Source organism: Clarias gariepinus, chromosome 18, assembly GCF_024256425.1.
Source record: "Clarias gariepinus isolate MV-2021 ecotype Netherlands chromosome 18, CGAR_prim_01v2, whole genome shotgun sequence".
In the NCBI taxonomy this organism is placed as follows: domain Eukaryota; kingdom Metazoa; phylum Chordata; class Actinopteri; order Siluriformes; family Clariidae; genus Clarias; species Clarias gariepinus.
Window position 1 is genome coordinate 3,521,091 of NC_071117.1, and position 22,510 is coordinate 3,543,600.

The 22,510-nt window shown below is 36.7% G+C and overlaps 1 protein-coding gene and 2 long non-coding RNA genes across 3 annotated transcripts in view; 1 reads left to right on the top strand and 2 right to left on the bottom strand.

Moving 5' to 3' along the window:
* Positions 1-11,230: 11,230 nt before the first annotated feature.
* LOC128506577 (uncharacterized) lies at positions 11,231-13,020 on the bottom strand. The gene is made up of 3 exons (XR_008355735.1): positions 12,941-13,020; positions 11,769-11,813; positions 11,231-11,673 (listed from the first exon to the last, which is right to left on the bottom strand). It is a non-coding gene; the product is annotated as an uncharacterized LOC128506577 (long non-coding RNA).
* An 825-nt stretch (positions 13,021-13,845) lies between these two features.
* On the bottom strand, positions 13,846-15,422 carry LOC128506578 (uncharacterized). Its single transcript, XR_008355736.1, has 3 exons — positions 15,348-15,422; positions 15,172-15,243; positions 13,846-13,921 (listed from the first exon to the last, which is right to left on the bottom strand). It is a non-coding gene; the product is annotated as an uncharacterized LOC128506578 (long non-coding RNA).
* Positions 15,423-19,777: 4,355 nt separating this feature from the next.
* LOC128506971 (CMRF35-like molecule 6) overlaps positions 19,778-22,510 on the top strand; it is a 72,417-nt gene continuing 69,684 nt past the window's right edge. Inside the window, 4 exon segments of the mRNA XM_053477588.1 lie at positions 19,778-19,817; positions 20,506-20,826; positions 21,976-22,119; positions 22,191-22,241. Of these exon segments, the coding sequence (XP_053333563.1) occupies positions 19,778-19,817; positions 20,506-20,826; positions 21,976-22,119; positions 22,191-22,241 (556 nt within the window).

Sequence of the window (22,510 nt, forward strand, 5' to 3'; positions counted from 1 at the left end):
AAGTGTCCTGTCTGTATCTGACTTCAGGAGTTTCCTGACCAACCGTCTCTAACGGTCATATTTAAAAGTCATAACGTACAGTTATAAAGTACAAAACTTTCTGTTGTTTTTTTCTATTACTAATACTTATTTGTGGTGTTTTATGTTTTGTACATCTTTTCAAATTGAGACTTAATTTGTAAGTTGCTGCTGGTGTAAAATAAAATCTCCGTTTTATCCCGTTTATCTTATCCTCCCTTCCTTCACAGAATTCTGTTGACCAGGTCTTGAAATTTAAATTTACTTGAGTTGGATCAACTTAATTTACAACTGAAAAATGTGTTGTACCAACGCTATTTATTTATGTTAACAGTATTAAATTATGTTGGACTCAGCTGTAGTAAATAAGTTAAATGAACCTAATAAAATTAATTTGACTGAACCTAAGAACATTAAGTTGGGCCAACAAAATTGCTTAATGCTGAAAGAAAGCCATTAAATCAGGTGGAAATTCTTTCCATGATTTAAATACATTCATTCAACAAGTAATTTTTTTTGAGTGAAGGTACCACAAACAGTCTTGCATCTGTAGAAAGCAGCACTGGACTGGGACAATATATCACCCTTCTATTAGCCTAACTGGCATTTTAACTTGCCTGTATTGTGTGTGAGGATAGGCTCCAGGCTTCCCACTATACAGGATAGGTGTTACAGCGAATGAGTAAGTGAGTATTTAGTTTAAAAAGGAAAACGCTAGCTTCCTTAGACATGAAGTTAAATACTTCAACTCTTTTAATTGTGTTGAATTCTATAATCAAGACTAACAGCTCATGATATACACTCACTCATTATCTATTCCTTATTCGGTATTCAGGGTTGGGGGGCGGGGGATGGGGGGCTGCTCTGGAGTCTATCCCAGGAGGCCTAGGGCACAAGGTGGGGATCACCCTGAACCGGGTGCCAATCCATGGCAGGCAATCATAATGTCCAGTATCTCAAATTATTAGACAATTTTCTAAGATCAATTAAAAATGTTTTAGAATACAGAAATGTTTTACTTCTGAAAAGTGTGTTATTTGTCACACTCACAATACATTCTCTATTGTAAATACTAATGCACACTCTACCCTGAAGGTAGAAAGTTTTTTCACTACACCGGAGCTATGTTTGGACTGACTGCTTTATGTTTGAAATGCCGGCCTCTCAGGAACTGTGAGCTCCAACCAGTGTTGCCAACTATTTTCAACGGACAGTAGCTAAAGTCTGCTCGAAAAGTCGCCAAATGTCGCTAGATGACGTCATGCGTATATTTGCATATTGATGACGTAATTACGTTGTATTTGCATTTTGCGTGTTTTCCCTAATCCTTCCTCATGTGTCCAATATAATTATGTACTTAAGCTTTGTAACAGTGAGTAATATAAGTGCATCGGAAGAAAAAATAAATAAAAAAATAATAATAATTTAAAAAATGGTCAAATTAAATAGTTTTATTTCAAGCAAAGGAGAAGCAGGTAAGTGATAGGTCCGTTGCAACACCGTTTGCACATGTGCAGCTCATTCACATCCATGTTAGCTGCTGTACAGTCACGGGAATATGCTGCTCCTTTCAGCCGGAGCTAGCGCTCACTGATCAGGGCAGACACAGGGAGATGAGTAACTGTACCGGGAAAGCAAGACCTCGTGCTTACAGGACAGTATTGGCGACATTTGGAAACTTGCTAAGGTTTGTCCAAAAGTTGCTAGATTTGTCACTAGGCGCTTTTTTAAAAAATGTCATAAAAAAAGTCGTCAAGGCGGGATCACTTAACGGCGGATTCGCGCATGGGCAATTAATTTGCAGTCAAGACTCGTAGGAGTGAGCATCTCCTGCTGTAACTGCAGCGGCCGGGGGGGCGATGGGGGGGGGGGGGAGTTCTGCGAGAGGACAGGCCTGTCTGTGAGTGCTTTGGGACGGGGGAGGGGCCGGCGGCGGCAGCTGCTGTGGCAAGTTGAGAAGAGTCAGTACAGACACATTAGAGTCTCCAAAAGTCTCCAGTAACACAAGAAAAAGTCGCTAGATTTGTCGCTAGTCGCTTTTTTAAAAAATTGTCGCTAGAGGGATTTGAAAAGTCGCTAAATATAGCGACAAAGTCGCTAAGTTGGCAACACTGGCTCCAACCCATCTCAGTTTGCTTAACATTTATGATAGTTCTACCATGCAGTAATAGGAGACATGCGTCACTTACCAGCACAACTTACAGGATGCACTCAGATCTCTTTTTTTGTTTGTCTTGAACATCCCTCATGTTTATTCATTTATTTTTTTTTATGAAATACAGGATATTATGCACCTGGATGCAGCTAAACATAATAGAAATGGGACAAAAAAAAGTGTGTAAATTAGGTGGTTGTGTATTGTGTCCTCGACATTTAATTGCTAGGTTTGCAGTAGTGTTAACAATATTGGAGTGTATGTGGGAAAGATTACACTCACTAAAAAATGTTGCTTCCATATAGCCAGACTTTCATGATTTTTTTATTGTAGTCTTAAAGGGGTCATATGGTCCTACATGCACTTTTTCAAGCTGTTTGGACTGAACTGCGTGTTAGAAAAGTGTGTACACAACCACTCTACAATGATAAAGAGCCGCCCAGTGATTTTCTATTTATTAAAATAAGACGCCTCTTCTGAAATCAGGCCAATCTCAAATGCCTGTCGATGTGACGCCACACCGACAGAGGCCGCTTCTACTATAGTTGATTGACACTGGTGTTTTAGCAAAGACCCGCCCCGAGTGAGAAGAAGCTGTCGGCCATTGTTTTTCGTCGCTGGAGCAAAATGTCGCCTAAGCGAGTGTGTTGTACAGTTGTTGGGTGTAATAGCGAACACAGCAGTCGTCATTCACTACCGACATCTGAGCCGCTGAGGACGCAGTGGCTGAATTTAGTTTTTAAAGCTAACGTCCCCGCTGATTTACCTAAATGCGTTCATGTTTGCACTAATCATTTTTCACGAGACGGCTTTATAAACGCGGGTCAATATAAAGCAGGTTTTACTAGGAAGCTGCTCCTAAAAATGGATCTGTACTAACGCTACGTGTTCCTGCTTCATCTTCACCAGGCTCAGTGAGTAATTTATTTTTCTATGAATCTTTGCAGATCGCCTTTTCTAATAATCACGATGAATGCGGAGTGTAAATTAACTTACACTCATATAGAACATGGTTATGGCTTCTTCTCTGTGTACATCCGTCTCTATATAATCCCTAATCGCCCGTTTATAATAAACAATGCATTAAGGTGATTGTCTAGTTGAAAACTATATTATGCTTACCTTTGTAACGCTAGATGGTTTATAACGGTGTCTGTCTATGATTAAGATGTAAACACATCAGTAAACACATCGCGTTGGTATCTCTCTCAGTACGCTACTTACCCTGTGTTAGCTTCTCCGCTTTTTTTGTCGTTGCTTGCGGCAGCGTAACAGCCCGTTAATTCTTGCCCATGCCGTGATGAGAAAGACAAACGAATCAATGCATGTCCATTCTTTTAATTTCTGCATTGTCAGGCGATATTACAAACTTCCGGGTGGGTTCCGTACTTAAATCAAACCAAAAACTACTTAAGAAAACAGGCTCAGGCTCTATATACCAGCTTAGCTCACATTTTCGCGTTTTCGCACTTTGGACTGCATTAGCCACAAAGAATTGCCTGCCCTGGACTACACTCCCGTGGGAGTGTGTTGTTAAGACACGCCCCACAGAACTGTCATTAGCATTTAAAGGAGCATGTTCTGAAATAGGTTGCTGAGTACAGAGCTACTTTTTACCAGGTAAAAGAAGTGTTTTTTTACACAACCATTGAGAATTTTTAATTAAAGTATATTTTAAACTTTTCATTAGGACCCTAAAGAATCATATTAACTTATGAAAAATGGGACTGGATGACCCCTTTAAATATTTCTATTTAAACATTTACTGTTTATTACAATGTGTGTACTTCAGCTAAACTCGTAACTTTTCTGGAAAATGTTCTTATGTGATATATAAAGTAACTAATTTTTTAAATTTGGAAATAAAATACTTGATATAAAAGTAAATATTTTATTTTACTCCTTTTTTCCCATTTAGATAATGAATGTGAATATATTGTAGGAAACACAACACTGTTATCACTGGTGAATGCTTTAAGACTTCGAAAATGCAGAAGATTCATGCACTAAAACTTCACCTATTAAACAGGGGTTTTCCAGATTTCAACCCAGGGGGAAAAAAAACCCAAACCCAGGACATTATGCTATGGGTAAGGGCTAAAGAAAGTCAGAGATAAAGAAAGGGCACATTTATAAAAAAAAAAAAAAAATTCTTATGTAACTTGTGAAAAACAAGTTAACACAGTGAAGTTTTATCAGTGTTTGGGTAAAAACTATGAATGAACACATGTGGAGTTATGTACTTAACAAAAAAAGGTCTCCACAGTCACCGGACCTGAACCCAATCAAGATGGTTTGGGGTGAGCTGGACCGCAGAGTGAAGGCAAAGGGGCCCACAAGTGCTAAACACCTCTGGGAACTCCTTCAAAACTGTTGGAAACCGTTACAGGTGACTACCTCTTGAAGCTCATCGAGAGAATGCCAAGTGTGTGCAAAGCAGTAATCAGAGCAAAGGGTGGCTATTTTGAAGAAATTAGAATATAAAACATGTTTTCAGTTATTTCACGCTTTTTTGTTAAGTACATAACTCCACATGCGTTCATTCATAGTTTTGATGCCTTCAGTGAGAATCTACCAATGTAAATGGTCATGAAAATAAACACATTGAATGAGTGAGGGTGTGTCCAAACTTTTGGCCCTTTTGTGTAACTAGTCAAAACTGGCTGGTATGATTTATTTATTGAAAGCAAAAGCTCAAATATACACGGGAAAAACTTAATTACATTACAAAAGAAATGCTTGAAATAAACACTGTATTATGTGTATGAACACATTTACCATTTTCTCATGTAGCTCTGAAAAGACTGTTATCCCAATGTTCCCCAGTTTTGTCCTCTCGTGAGCATGTTGGGTAATATACAGTACTGAGGTCATTGCATGTTCTTATATATTGCATGCAAATATATACATCACATCTGTAGCACACAAAGCTTGTCTTTCAATTTATCTGTCTGTGCACACAGTTGCCACCACCTTCTTTTGCCTCTTCCTTCTTTGGTTGTCGCACTACATTGGGGAGCTTGTCCATGTGTTCCATCCTACAGCAGGATGCATCCGCTCTGTAGGGTCATACTAAGGCCTTGGTGGCCCAGCACACAGTTTAAAGTCAACAGGCCCTTTATTGGGTACAAAGATACATTTTACACCATGTTGTTCCTTACATATATAATATAGCAGATTAAACATTTTCCGTAAAGATACACAATTTGTGCTTAATATTTTGTGGTTAAATTACTACACCACTTTTACTTCTGTAAATTACACTACCTGTAGGTCACTAACCTTTAACCTAACCTTTTAGTTTGTTCTGCCAGAAATTGAATGATTTGTTTGCAAATAAATATAAAACATTCTGTTGTTCGTAATATAGCCCAACTGTGATGTGATTGTAGGCATGAGGGCACAGCACTCCCTCTCACTATATAAGGAATATATGTAAGAAGCATTTCAAGGTCCTGGAGTGGCCTAGCCAGTCTCCAGATGTCAACGCCTTAGAAATTTTTTGGAGGGAGTTGAAAGTCTGTGTTGTCCAGCGACAGCCCCAAAACATCACTGCTCTGAGGAGATCTGCATGGAGGGACGGGCCAAAATACCAACAACAGTGTGTGAAAACCTTGTGAAGACTTACAGAAATCGTTTGACCTCTGTCATTACCAACAAAGGGTATATAACAAAGTATTGAGATTAAATTTTGTTATTGACCAAATACTTATGTTCCACCATAATTTGCAAATAAATTCTTCAAAAATCCTTTAATATGATTTTCTGGATTCTTTTTTTCTTATGTTGTCCCTCATAGTTGAGGTATACCTATGATGAAAATTACAGGCCTCTCTCATCCATATAAGTGGGAGAACTTGTACAATTGTTGGCCGACTAAATACGTTTTTGCCCCACTAAGTACAACGCTTACTGAACTCACAACTTTACACTGTATAAGCTATGAAGTAAATGTGTTTTACTTGGAGTAACATCATAAACATCTACAATGTCCTAATCTACCTGTCCTAGTCTTCCACTTTCTAACTCATGTGTTTACATGCGATTTGTTCCTATTTTCACACCTTGTCCTCCAGGGCGCAGTTTCTTTTAAACTATTACATGAATCTGGTAAAAATGTAGGAGTAATATTATCCATTTTTACTATAGTGACTCTAAAGATAAAAGAAAATGAGTCAGAAGTACAAGAAAAAAAAATTTAACCTAATATCATGATGTGCCTTGTACATTGAAATGATCAGAATGCATCTATGACAAAATTTGCCTCAGGTTAGGAGATGATCCAAGTCAGTGGGTTGGTTGCTTCAGCTGGAGTCACTAACTCTCTAACTAAATCTTAATCAAGTTGTGATAAAAATTATATTTTAAAGAAGTTTTAACTAATACTTAATTTTTCTTTCATAAATAAGTCATATTTATTGTCTTAAAGCCATCTTAAACAATGTAAAATTAACTAAATTAATTTTACTCTTTAATATCTTTGTTCACAATTTTGAAATGATTAGTTAAACACTACAGTTGTAACCTTCCTGACAAAGAACTAAAAAAGTGTTGTTTACATAAAACTATATACAAACAAATTAAATTATTAACTAAAAAAATTATCATCACTGAAACTAAAAATTTTAATTTGTGGAAATCTACAACTTCGAGAGGATACTCCTCTGGTCAGGTCCTGTCTCTCACACACCTTAAAAAAAAACTACGGATAACTTGTCACAAACTTTCAGCATTTACCAACACAACTTGCACATTAAAGGAAATAAAGAAGTTATTGCTACATCCCTCATAAAATCCTGATCTTTTTCCATTTTCATGTTTGGGGCAATTCACAGACTTGGTAAATTCAGACAGGAACATTCTAAATATTACTTCAAACTGCTGCTAGCTTAAGAGCTGCTTATGTAGTGGGAGGTCATTAAGAAGAGATGTGATGAATCAGACCTCCAGTGAACCTGAGCATGTTGGTTGTTGTAGTTCCTGGTGGCCATGTCTGTAGGCATCATGCTGAGTTCTAAACTTGTGCCCCTTATGCTATCACATTGTGAAACACTGGGATAAGTGCATTGGTGTAGCAGTGGATTATATAGAAAATAAAGGGAGTTTTTACTTGCATAAAAGTGTTTGTTACTTTACAGAATCAAAAGTCCTGGCTCAAATCAAACCCACTGGAGGTGCGAGACAACAGTAAACCACCATGACACCTGAATTAAAAGAAACCTCTAATCCACAGTGAAACCACTAAACCAAATGATGCCTGAATGAAATAAATGAAAAAATAAATAAATTGAAAAATCTTTTAAAAATTTTACTTTTTTGGGGCACCCTGTATCATGTGGTACTGTATATGCGTGGTGGATGAATGGACCGAGTCTGGACTGTCATTGTGAGCCAACAAACCATGAATGCCAGGGTGAGATTTTGTCCTAGTGCAGCCCTGCTTTAAACAGTTGTGCAACTGAAACTACAAATGTTTGTGTTTGTAGTACCTCGGGTCTTCATTTTGCTCTGTATGGAGATAGTAATTAAAAGGACAATCAGAAGCACCGCCAGAACCACCACCAGAACCACAGACAGAAAAATGATGATCTCTGAAGATGAAAACACAGAGAGAAGAGAATCATTATTCTGATCATTTAGATTCTGATTTACCAAAACAATTCCACAATTACCCCCTAGGTGTGTGTGTGTGTGTGTGTGGCTGTTACTTCCCAAATACTGTATATGCCCAAAAACACACACACACACACACACACACACACACACACACACACACACACACACACCTAGGGGGTAATTGTAAAATTAAGTGGTAAATCAGAATCTAGACAGACAGTTTTGCAGTTTTCTCCAAATCCCTGAACGTCACTTCACTTTGCACAACATTATTTTATCATGTGTGTGATCCGCCACCACAGACTGAGCAAAATCGATGCTGGGTGACACAGATATGCTTTTGTTCAGCTGATAGTGGCATCTTGGGATGGAGGTTTTTGGTTTAATTCGAGTACAGTGGAACCTCGGATTATGAGCATAATTCATTCCAGCAATAGGCTCGTAAAACACTCGTAAACCAAAGTTAATTTTCCCATAGGAAATAATGGAAACTTATATTATTCGTTCCTCAGCCGCAAAAAAAAAAATACATAAAAATAATTAACACAAAATATAAAGTAAAAATAAAACAAGTTAACCTGCACGTTACACGTTGAAAAAAACTTAGAAATAAATCCTGACAGATAAGTGTTTGCTTTTGTGCACGCAGGTGCTGTGTGTGTGTGTTTGTGTGTGTGTGTAATGTGCATTAACACACACACACACATTAACGGTGAGATCGTTTTTAAAAATGTTTAAAAATTAACCGTCAAAAACTAGTCACACTCGCGTGAGCGCATACTAACAGAATCACTGCTGTAAAGTAAAACAACAACAACAACAACAACAACAAAAAATAACCAGCACCTCACCTTTGAAAAAAATCACGACAAAGCAGAGTTTCTGTGTGTTTGTTTGGGAACCTGAGAGGAGAGGGGGCTGTAAAGCCAAGAGAGTGTGTGTGTGTGTGTGTGTGTGTGTGTGTGTGTGTGTGTGTGTGTTAGTGTAAATTAATGAGCGCGCACACACACACACACACACACACTCGCCTTTACAGCCTCTCTCCTCTCAGGTTCCCAAACAAACTCACATACTCTCTGCCTTACCCAGACACACACACACACACACACACACACACACACACACACACACACACACACACACACAAGCTTGCAGAGTTTGAGTGTGCATGTGTGTTTGTGTGCGTGTGTGCGTGTGTGTGTTTGTGTGTGTGTGTGTGTGTATTCACCCAGCAGGGGAGACGATAACTTACAATTCCGCCGCGCAAGAGAAAGAAAATCTGTTGGCTCAGTTGTGATGACGTGACGCTCAGTGTCAAAACAAGAAGCGCATGTGGGGTACGTGATGCTCGGTGCTCGTAAACCAAGACAATGTTTGTTTTTCAAGTCAAAATTTATTAAAAATCTTAGCTCGTCTTGCGGAACACTCGTAAACCACGTTACTCATAATCCAAAGTTCCACTGTAATTTGAAAACAGAGACAAATTACAGATTATTATTTTTTTTCTCCAAGTTCGTGTGCCGTCCCCCACGTGTCATAAAATACGCCCAGTTCGGCCATGCCTAAAACCGCCACTAGTAATCAGTTTTTTCTTTGTCGACATCAAAGTACCTGATTTTGAAACGGAGCCCTGAGATTAAAACAAACTTCCTTTCACATGACATATGCCTTTTTTTTTTTAGCCTGCTATAAAAATACCCAAACACTGATAAAACTTCACTGTGTTAACTGGTTTTTCACAAGTTACATAGGAAAAAAATAAATAAAAAAATAAATATGCCCTTCCTTAATCCCTGACTTTCTTTAGCCCTTACCCATAGGATAATGTCCTGGGTTTGGGATTTTATTCCCCTGGGTTGAAATCTGGAAAACCCCGGTTTAATAGGTGAAGTTTTAAGTTTTTGGGCGTAAATTGATATATTCAAACTGTGGGTGTTTATGAAAGAAGGTTTTTTATATTTCATATTTAGAATTTTATATTTTTGTTTTAGCTAATCCACTCAATGATGATAACCACTGCTCCTTCATCTCAGGGGTGTGTACAATATCACAATATTCAAAGTCTTATACAAATTCTTCTGAATGAGAAAGAGAACAGAGCAAACCACTGCAGGACATATTATGTCAGCTATAGGCTGAGGTGGAGCAGGAAAATGTTTTAAATATGCTGCTATGGCCGGTGATTTAGCAATCAATCGGTTATCATGTTTTATTTTGTATGGTCCTTGAACCACTCCGCTACCTTACAATCACCTGCCACAGTACATGCGGCAGTCACAGAACACCTGTATTACTGGAACCAAACCAAACAAAAGCACAACATTCTGTATGTTTTCATTATAATATATAGTATATTCTTCTTTTTTTGTCATTTTTGTTTTTTAAATAATAAAAAATGAAACAATAAAGATAAATAATACCAATATTATAATTAAAAGCAATAAAAAGAATTGTTTTAAAATGATAATATACACCACTTCTTACAGCTATATTGTGAGTGTACATCTTCAGGATCTCTGGCCTGGAAATTAAAAACACTTTAGCAATACTGAGCTGCTTATGAAACTTTAAACTGCTGCCCCAGTGACATTCCTACCTATTATTGTACTTCCACATGTGTGGTATTTATTCAGGTTAAATCTACACATGGTTCACCTACACCTCCCTCACTGTGGTCTGTCTGATCAGGTGTAGATGCTATATTTGTGGACTGAGTTCTATGGACTAAAAACAGTTTAAACAAGCCACATTAAGAGTCCAAAGGCCACAACACACACACACACACGCACACACACACACACTGGTTTTTGTGGTTTATAAGGTCTTTGATAGCCAAACCGGTAGGGTGGTGGGTTAAGGGGACCCACCTTTCCCAATGCTTTACAGAGATGAGAATACTATCAAAAAATTTATTTTGTTCTGCAGAAAAAGAATCTCACTCAAGATTTCCTATACACACAACAGAACTCAAAATATGATAACATGATATTTAAGTGGTATATAAGGACTTCCCCGCCCACTCCTAAAAGTACCCGCCCCTGTCAAAATTGGGGTTTACTAGGTCCTACTGATTTATGACGCCATGCGGTTTACAACACACAGAAAAAGTAAAATTGCTGGTTTATAGGAACAGATGTGTTTTACTGGCACATTATAGTAAACAACACACAAGCATGACAATACTGTGCATTGCCAGGACCAAGGTGATTTGAAAGAACCGTTTTGCAAATACAACACACAATAAAAGATCTTACAGTACTACAGGGACAAATGTGTTTTATTGGAACATAATATCCAAAAGCAACACACAAAATTGACAACAGTGCATTGCCAGGATAAACACAAGTACTATTATATTAAATTTTTATCCCTTAGATAATATTGAAAAACTTTTTTTTAGTTCAAGCATGCCAAGTGAAGAAACAGACCACCATCATGTACAACTGTGTACTTTCATAGGCATCTTAATCCATTGAACCATTCAAAACAATCTAAATAAAACAAGGCATAGCTATATATATAATCAATAAAACATGAAACCTAAACCAGTTATTCAAAATAAAATGTTAAAGCAGAATTTAAGAACAACTGTAGAATTTAAGAACAATCTGCTGCATATGTAAATGAAAAACAAAATAAGTGGACAAAAAAATCTCAAAGAAATGACGTACTGGCTCGTGTATCACTTATTTTGGGCTTTGCTTTTCAAGCAAAGACCTCCATTTCTTACAAAGTCTAACACTGCTGGCATTCAGACAAAGTGCCGAGTTTCCCTTTAGTTATATGTGCTTTCAAAAGTTTCATCACAGCTGTAATCTCAGCATTGGACCAACACACTCTTCGACTTATTCATGGGTTCCCAATCTTTGTTCCAGACTCATTTCCTGTACATAAGAATACTTACTTTATTAAGCTTGAATTTTGGGGAGGTTCATGTACTTACATTGCTGGCTATATTCCAATGTAAAATCTCAGGTACCTTGAGGAACTTCAGGAGGTGTTTCAGTGGGCATCTTCTGAATACCTGCAAGACATAAGCAATGCACTGATAAGAAACCTCAACAGTTCTTAAGCACATACCCAAAATTCTAATAAGGCCAGCAAACATCTGAAGAAAATACAATATGTAAAACAACCTATATTGATCACTGCTACTCTGAATTCTAAAAAAAGAACATTCTACGAACAGTGATGCATGGTGGTGGAAATTTAAGGTCTGGGGCTTCCTTTTTGCTGGGCCGAAAATAGGCCAAAGTGGGGCCCAAAATGAGTGGTGCAACAAGCCAAGCCAAGTCATTTTACAGCCAAGTGATACTATTTATCCTTTCCTGATTTTTCTGTATTTCCATCATGTTTATTCTAAGTAAAGCTGCTTTATAACTACTACTTTATGACAATTGAGAAAAGCTATATACAGTTAAAACCAGATATTTACATACACTTAAAAAATTAATAAAAAAACACCACAAAAACCTTTTTTGTTCCTTTACTGTCAAACATTAAATCAGAGTAAAACAGAAAAAGTTTTGAACCCTTATTTTTTTCAGTAAAGAAAGAACTGCTTGTTTTTTTTTTTTTCTGAAAGTGTATGTAAATATCTGGTTTCAACTGTAAATAAGGTTTCATTGACTTATGTTAAATAAGTAGTTCAAGTGTACATTCTCAAGTTTTATAAAAGGTAGTTTTATGCATATTGGTGTCAATATGAAAGACATTTTACCTATAATCTCCCTGAATTGTACATCTGCATAATAGGAACTTCCCTGTGTACTGCAACACTATACATACAGCATATGCCTTAAAATATTGCCACTACAGTACGGACATCACATATTTAATGGAAATTATAAAAACACTTTATAAAACCTGACCATATACAGTTTAACCACTTAACAACTTGCTTGATTACAAATTTAAAGCTGTGTAATACAGAGGAAAAGTATATTTAAAGGAAAGAAATAACTAAATTCGTCCTAAATACAACAGAAAGCACAGTTGTGGCATCCCTAATTTCAACAATATTCTAGTAATGCACTAATTAATAAATGTAAACATTTCAACTATATAAAACATTTAGTCTATAGTTAATTATTCCCTAAATACAATTATGGGTTAAAAAATTAACAGATATACATAAAGATGAGTCCATACCAACATGATTAGAGGCACCAGCAGGAACGTTATCTTCAGCATCAGGTCCACTGGCTTCACACTGTCACACAATCTCATCTTAAAGTAAAAGTGACATGAGAAATGTCAAAATGTGTTTAACATGCACACAACATCAAACATGGACTAAAATGACTGCAGAGTTTCTGTTAAAATTTGCTGAGGCCCAGGGCAAAATCATGAAGAGCAGTACTGTTCCTTTCCTGAAAGCTTGCAGCATTTTTTACACATCGCCAGCATGTCTATGATTAAAAACAATCATTCTTGCAAGTGTTGCTTTGGCTAGATCAATGTAGACCTGAGATGATGTTTCTTTGAGTTTCCCAAACGCCATATTTGCAGTCTTCTCAAGGAACTGATGAAGACACTGTACATCTTGGGTGAATGATAGTGTTAATGGTTTGTTAAATTTGGCCTCAATCAGTGTAACTAAGGCAGTGTGTGAAATCAACTCTCTGAAGTATAGAGCTTTTTAAAGGCATCTGTTGATGTTCTGTATGTCTTTATGGACCCTTGCTTTGTGCACTGGTGTGCAGTCATGTTGGAACTGGTGTGAGGTTGTTTTTCAGGGGTTTCAGCCCTTTATTTCCAGTGAAAAACTCTGAATGCTCCAGCATAGCAAGACATTTCAGACAATTTCATCCTCTCAACTTTTTGGGGACCGGTTAGGGATGTCCCCTTCCTGTTCCTGATTGTGTAAAGCTGCTTTGGGACAATGGCAATTGTTAAAAGCGCTATTCAAATAAAATTGAATTTAATTGTTCCAACATGACTGCACACGAGTGCACAAAGCAAGGTCCATAAAAACATGGATGAGCGCGTTTGGTGTGGAAGAACTTGACTAGCTGTCAAAAGTAACAGTACTTGTAAGGAAAAAAAAAGTGTCACTTACATCAACTTCTTGGATGCCTTTTTATCTGATGTATCTTGTTCTGGTGTCGGTGAATTCTTAAATGATGTCATCTAAAAACAGTTGTAAAGGTTTAAAATATTTACAGGCATAAAGCAAGCAAACATTTTTTTCCATGCCATTTCATGTGATCAGTCGACTTAGCAATCTTATTTCGTTACTACCTTTCACACAGAAGTGGCTATACCCCTGTATAGGCAGACTGTATATACAGACTTAAATATTGAATTTATCAATTAACTTACATCAGTCAATTAACTTACATCATAGACATGCTTAATCTTGGCTATCGCTATTCAGCTTACAGTTTAAGCTGCAATTATGTTTTTATATATAAATTTTAAATTAAATTTTGCATTTTCTTGGCCCAAAGAATCATCTCCCACCCCGTGTCCCTGTTAAAAACAAGTGTCCTGATAAACAAGGTTTTTGTAAAACTAACACACTGAGATTCTTCAGTCAGATCAAACACTGAGAACATGTTCTGAGGATGTCCTAATAAAACAGTGTTCTCTTAAAACTGGTTTCAGTCATACACAATTTTATAAACACTAATACAGTACACTGTCCCAATAATAACTAGTGTCCTCATAGACAAGGGTTTTGTAAAACTCACAACACACAGATTCTTCAGTCAGGACATACTCTTAGAAAATGTTCAGGGGGATGTCCTTATAAAACAGATTTATGTCTTACACAACTTTATTAACACTACAAAACACTTTCCCAATAATAATTCGACTGTTTTAAGAGTTCTGCAATGTTTTTTTTTTTTTTTTACTCCAATTCAGGTGTTTATGACAGTATTCTTTCAGTATTTACACTTTACTCAGATGGTGATATGGCTGTTTACACAGCGTGTGGAGTTATTGATATGAGGTGTACGCTGGTCAGTTTCTGTGACTGTACACAAGGCCTTTCTGATCAGTTGTATGTTGCTAAGTATCAAGTCATAACATTCTACCCCTGCTTTGTTCCACACTGTACATGTTTGGCACCACAATGCGGTGTTAACCCTGCAAAAGCGGTGTGGATCCTGCTACAGAGCAGTGTTTCAGAACAACAGGTAAAATGCGATGATAATCCCACTCCCTAATTTCAAGTGTGAAACACTCCTTTACATGGAGTTAAAAGTAGGGTTTAAAAAGAAGATAACCCAGGGTTAGGCACAGTGTGGAACGGTGTATACAAACACATTCACACAGTATCAAAACCTATACTGACAATGTGTTGTTCCAGTTTTAATAAAAAAGGTCAAATATTGTAAATAATGTCTAACAAATCCATCAAAATATTTAAATACCTGTTTAAGTCCTTGTGTTGATAAGCAAAAGCTTAGCTCCTCTTTAACCAACGACTCTTTGACAGGATAAACCTGGAAATATTAAGAATAGAAAACATCCAGGTATTAGACTTATAGCTCAATAGGTAAAGACTACAGGTAATCATTTTCCTGAATCATGTAATTCTCAATATTACCTTCTCCTTACCGTTCTTCTCAATATAATTCTGCTTCTCTGAGGACAATTGGGCCATACCAAGGGTAACCTGAAATTCAGGAAAAAGAAAAATATTCTACTACAGGCAAAGGGTTTGAATATTAAATTCTACTTCAGCTCTGACTTCTGACTGAGATGTGCTGTGTAATTCATGGGTAGAATGCTGAACAAAACAATTATCAGGTTATATTCAGCTACAGAAAGGTAAAACACTGCACTAAATGTGTACGTCAACACAGTTCTCACAAACACGACTTTACTTAAATGCAGAATAACTAATTTACCTCGTCTGTTACTACGGTCTGTTCTTCACAGGCAGCACTGTCTGATGGCAACTCGCTTATCGGGCACTAAGAAATAAAATTTCACATTCAGAAACACTTTTACTAAGAGAAAAAAAAAAACTTATCCAGCAGAATATCAAACAATGTATACAAAAGATAAAGTCAAAGTTTGCATATTCAGAAAATAAAAACGCTACAATGTCCACACTGTGCAGAGACATAATAAACAGTGCACACATTTGTAAGAGTAACTGTAATCGTAAGAATAACACTTTACTCTTTTCTACATCACCTTTTTGGATGCCTTTTTATCTGCTGTATCTTGTTCTGGGGGTGGTGAATTCTTAGATGATGTCATCTAAAAAAAGTTTTGAAGGTTTTAAATATTTACGGGCATAAAGCAAGCAAACAAAAATATTTTTGTGCTATTTCTTGTAATCAGTCGACTCAGCAATCTTATTTCTTATAATCTTATAAAGCTTTCACACAGAAGTGGCTTTACTACCGTATATGCAAACTTAAATATTGAATTTATCAAAAGTCAGTTAACTTACATTACAGACATGCTAAATATTGGATATCGCTATTTAGCTCACAGTTTGAGCTGCAATTGTGTTTCTCCATGTGCCAATGTTTACGCAATGAATGCTAAACATGTTGCATGCGAACAGGCACATCAGCACTGTTTTAGACCTGATACCAATTTATAAACGCTAATACAGAACACTGTCCCAAAAACTAGCGTCCTTATGGACTATCCCTAATAACACAGTGAGCATGATTCCATAGACAAAAGATGCAAAAAAAAAACTTTGAAGGGAAAAATTTGCATCCTGCTCCTGCACTTATAGCAACATACTGTAAGACACATTCTCTGGAAGAAACCAGATGTTAAGTGTGTTAAACTGCTTAAAGCATTTAATATACACCAATGCTTTAAAATAATGCACAAAATTACTAACATCTACATACCTTGCATCGCCATGGCCACTCAGAATCGCCGTAATTGTATGTGATCTCTTCACCAGGACAGATGCTTCTTATGGCAAATAAACAAAGATGAGGTTTACCATCCACACGGATGGTCTTCATTCTGCAGTTTGGTTTTATATGGTCATCATTCACAAGTCTCCCAAGGGAGCCATCATCTAGGGCTGCATCAACACTGAACAAATGACAGTGAATCTCTTAATAATACATTACTATTACAATAATACATACTTCTTATTCCAAATAGACAACAACTGAGAATATCAGCACCAAAAGCTTCTCATCAAATATTATATTATTTGAAAACATGATCACTGAATATTTAATGGTCAATGGTCTTTAAGAAAATAAAACTGGGCCCATATTTACTAAGCATCTCAGAATCACTCATAGGAATCAAAGTTTATTTAGGACTAAAGACAGTCTAACCTCAGAGAAGGACATATAGGTTATTTATAAAGCTTTCTATTCTATTATACAATTTAACATCAGTAGTCCCTTATCCCTGTACCCCAAATCCTCAGAGAATACAGACACAAACTGTACATGGAGCACAAATTACAAGGGTTTGATTTTAACAGAGTGGTCCACACATTTAAATCTCCCTTATAGATTTGAACTCACTAACAAAGAAAAGGAAAAAATGAACAGTTTAAACCAATACCCGGGTTTTATTCTTTTTAACCAGTCAGTCTATGGTACCATAACAGTCTTCTGAAGTTCTCACCACCTTTAGTGACCATATGTCTTAATGGAGAAACAAATCCTGAGGCTGTATAACCACGTGTTCAACCATTCAGCAGATTCCTGTAACATCAGGAAGTCCTCAAGCACATGAACAGGGTTCAAAGCACACAGAATTTTGAAGCCGCACGTGCTACTCACAAACAGACTCCGCTCCTTCTCTTACACAGCATATATACACATATATATATATGCATATATATATATATATATATATATATATATATATATATATATATATATATTTGCATTTGGGTTTGTGCGTTACTCTTCAGGCCTTACTTAATTCATTCTCTGCAGGATTAATGAGCTGAAGCTCCTTTAGAGCTGCATGTAGTAGCGGATAAAAGCAAGTGAAACACTGTAGTTAAACGAATTCATAATCACAGTATTAAAATTACAGTACAAACATAGAATTCAAATTGAATTAAAACTTATTAGGATCGAATTTAAGCAAAATAAATGTTAACAACATGAGCCTTTAGATTTTTGCACGTGTAATTAGAAAAACTACGCATGTAGGTTTTTTGTCATCTTATATTTTGTGTTCTTTAAATTTGTAGTAGATTTATTAACTAAAATAAATGACCATAAAATTAAAACATTGTCAGGACGTTCTACTGCGTCAGCAGCTGTCGATGTCATTTAGCCCCGCTTGTGCTTTTGCGTTATTATAAGAATTAAATGCAGTAGGCTGTTATGCTTATCATAACTTTCTTTAATAAATAATGACCCCACTTGCACTGTACCACCGCTGGCAAAACCTTATGAAATACAAGTGAAACATTAAATGAATTTACAATCACAGTACTAAAATTACAGTACAGATTTAAAATTTAAATTAAATATGAGTTTCTTATTTGCATCGAATTTAAGCAAAGTAAATGTATACCTTTATTTCTAGCCTTTTAGAAAACTGACGCTGGGTGTGTATCAGAAAAAGTTTGCCAGATTAATGTGTAAAATCTATATAATAAAACTATATAAGACTACATAGCCTTTATAAGACTCTACTTTTATTTAGTCGTTTTGCTGCAGTGGTGAGCGCAGCGGTAATAGCGATTTCGATTGAGTACCTACTGTATATACAGTACAGGCCAAAAGTTTGGACACACTTTCTCATTAATCTGTCAATGTGTTTTCTTTATTTTTATGACCATTTACATTGGTAGATTCTCACTAAATGCATCAAAACTATGAAAGACCACATGTGGAGTTATGTACTTAACAAAAAAAGGTCTCCACAGTCACCGGACCTGAACCCAATCGAGATGGTTTGGGGTGAGCTGGACCGCAGAGTGAAGGCAAAGGGGCCAACAAGTGCTAAACACATCTGGGAACTCCTTCAAGACTGTTGGAAAACCATTTCAGGTGACTATCTCTTGAAGCTCATTGAGAGAATGCCAAGGGTGTGCAAAGCAGTAATCAGAGCAAAGGGTGGCTATTTTAAGGAAAATAGAATATAAAACATGTTTTCAGTTATTTCACCTTTTTTTTTGTTAAGTACATAACTCCACATGTGTTCATTCATAGTTTTGATGCCTTCAGTGAGAATCTACAAATGTACAGTAAATGGTCATGAAAATAAAGAAAACACATTGAATGAGTGAAGGTGTGTCCAAACTTTTGGCCTGTACTGTAGATACAATATATTTGTTGCTTAAACAAATTTATTATAAAAAAAATGTGAAATTATATGTACAAATAATTACTATTACTATTACATTAAATCTTTGTGTATGAATTTTATTTAAAGCCTGCTCAATATTAAATTTTAAACTCACACACTCTAAACTCTAACTTCATGTTGTCACTCATTTTCACACTTTTTCCAGCGTCTCGTCTGTGTATCGCCTGTTTTCTTGTCTTTCTCCTACTGTAAATCCATCTCCCTGTGTGCTGTGTCTGTAACCCCGCCCGTCACCTCCTGCTCAGTGGATACACACACACACACACACACACACACACCACTACACATCATGACATGTACTGTAGTTGACCAATAACTTGTTAACATCCCAGGCAGGATCACTTTAAATAGGCGTAACGTTCACGACCGACACTTCACTAGAAACAGTGACAGTAACATCTGTCATCAGATGTCAACATCAGTAAGTCATGTGAAGTGGATGGTGAAACACTTTATCTCACTAACACTACACTTATCCTAGAGTAGCTGAGCACACACACATACACTTCCTGAGTGGTTTTCTGTCACTGGCTTAAAAGTGGAAGTGGACGTCATGCTACTATCTAGTAACACACACCCTGTACAGTCAGAGAAACAGAGACAGTGTGTGTGTGTGTGTGTGTGTGTGTGTGTGTGTGTACGATAACTAACTGAACATTTTTAATTATTATTATCTGAGGAGTTTGTGAGTCTGGATGTAGAATGGAGATGGTCCTCATCTTCACCTTCTGCCTGATTCTAGGTAAGTACAAACACTTCCAAATCCTCATCAGTCTCAGTGTTCAGTATCAGTGTCACATTAAAGCTTTGCACTGATGGACATTTAGCACAGAACTTTTATAGAGAGGTTCCAGTGTTTAAAGTAGTGAAGTTCTCAGGGGTGCTGAGAGCTCCTGGTTATCTTCAGAAGCACACAGAGGAGCTTCCACTTCACTTACTGCATGAGGAAACCTACATGTTCAAGTCACCTACACATGGGAACATTATCTCTACTTATTTTCAGTGTAAAATTGACTTTGAAGAGTTTGTGTATCTGTATACGAGCTGAACAACAGTCCTTAACTACAGGTTATGTGTTTAAAGATCAGGACTAATGCTTTATCAGTGCAGTCGGCCTGCAGTCTCATCTCTCTTCTTCCTGTTGTTCAACACAGAATGTGAGTTTAGTGTTTTCTATCGAGTCTAGCCGAGAGCAGATAGTCCTGTTGTAGGACGTGTAGGATTTAGATTATTAGTCTCTGAGTGTTTGTTATTTAAAATCCCTGTATTGGTTTCTCCTACTGTATGTGTATCTGTTGTACCTGTCTCTTCTCTTACACGTGTCACAATGTTTACACTTTAATATTCCTAGATACTGAGCTTCATTTTGGTCTTATATGTTACACCATGGTCCTGGATCATATTTCATTCCACTGTATATTATTCTCCAGCTGGTACTGATGCTGTAACTACAGTAACTGGATACAGAGGACGATCAGTTCAGATTAAATGTCCCTACACATCTGAATATGAAAAGAACAACAAGTTTCTCTGCAGAGGTAAATGTCCATCTGTGGGGAATAGAGACATTCCTGTTCAGTCTGGATCTCCTGCTAAAGACTCCAGATTCTCTCTGTATGACGACACAACAGCCAAAGTCTTCACCGTCACCATCACTGATCTGAGACCAGAGGATGAAGGAACTTACTGGTGTGGGATAGATCAGACAGGGCATGATAAAATCACAGAGATTCGACTGCTGGTTAAAACAGGTGAGTGTTACACAGAGGAGAGTAAAATAATCTTACATTAATTTATTAATCATGAACATATTGTCATTGAGCTTTTGTAATGTCATACAACGACTTATACTGTTTGCATTACGATTTACATTTACATCTAAAAATCTACACAGCTGATACTCACCAACATCTGTTAGCTACATAAGGCATTAGCTTAGCCACAGGGATCTGAAGTGTTTGCGCTAAGCTACATAAGGCAGTATGTTAGCAGGATTAGCAGTGTTATCTACATGCTAATCTAAAATATATAAGTGACATTAAAAGAGAATATTTTACAAAAACCAGTAAAAGCTGGTGAAAAAAGGAGGAAAAATAAAATAATAGTTTAATATGATCAGAAGGAGGATTATATAAGATTTAATAACTTTCTGGCACATGCCATTTTACACACACACAGGAAACTCACTGGGTCTGTGTGTGTGTGTGTGTGTGTGTGTTGGGGGCGTGGCCTTGTGAGTAGATTACCCAGACTGTTACCCTGTGAGTACATTGTGGGCGTGTCCTGTCTCAGGTCATTATAAGATAAAGAAGTGAGACAGAACAAAGTAAATACAGAACGAGAAGACGGATCTGCTTCTCCTTGGACTCATACAGATTACATAAACTAAGAATATTTATTTTTTAATTTAAATTGCTTAATTTAAAAGTAGACCCTTTAATCTTTCTATAGTTATATTTCTCATGTCTGTGTGTCTGCAGTATTCTCTGAGTTTCAGTTTATTTTAGTGACGTGTTACAGAAAGATAGTGACGGAGACTGAGACGGCTGAAAGCGAACTCTGTTTATTTTCTTTATTTAACAAAAGCACAGTGTTTTGTGGATATTGTGAGTGTACAGAAATAAACGTAGAGCCTTTACAGAGTCACATGATGTATTACACTTAATATATGATCAAAAAGGACTGAGAATGTTTAGTTCTTTCCACGTTTACTGGAAAATTCTTTTTTTATTTGTCCCCCTGACGGTGCCGCAGACCCCTAAGTGTTTAAGCACCGTGGACAATGTAGAACAGGAATTATTTATCAAGTTTGTGAACTCGGGGATAAATGAGGATTATTGATTTTAAATCTAGATTATGTGAGTCTGGAATTTAAAAATACTGTTTATTTTATCTTTCAGATTTTCCTTCCATCAGTACTGTCTCACACACCACACACTCCACATATACCACAGATGACACATACACCACCCACACCACACACTCCACTTCAACACACTCCATGAGTCCATCAGTAAATGCTAAGAACACACCCTCAACAACAGGTATAAACTTCTTCTTGTCCTTTTCATCACATTTCTCTCACATCACTCATCATGTCTGATTTTTATTTCAGCTAATCCACTAAATAATATTATCCAACCAAACTCCACCCCCTCATCTCAGGGTTTGTACAATATCATGTGTTTTTGAGCCTTTACTTCCATTTATTTATATGAGAAACAATACACAGATCAAACAGTGACAGGAAAATGGCCACATCTGGGAGATGTAAATGATTTAAGCCTCGGCTACAATCTTCCTTAAAAAAAATAAAAATAAATAAATAAAAATAAAGATAAAGTATATATTTTCCCACAGCTATATTGTGGGTGTTGCTCAGGATTTCTGGCCTGGTGTTCAGTCTGCTTGAGGAAGTAAAATCACTATAACAAC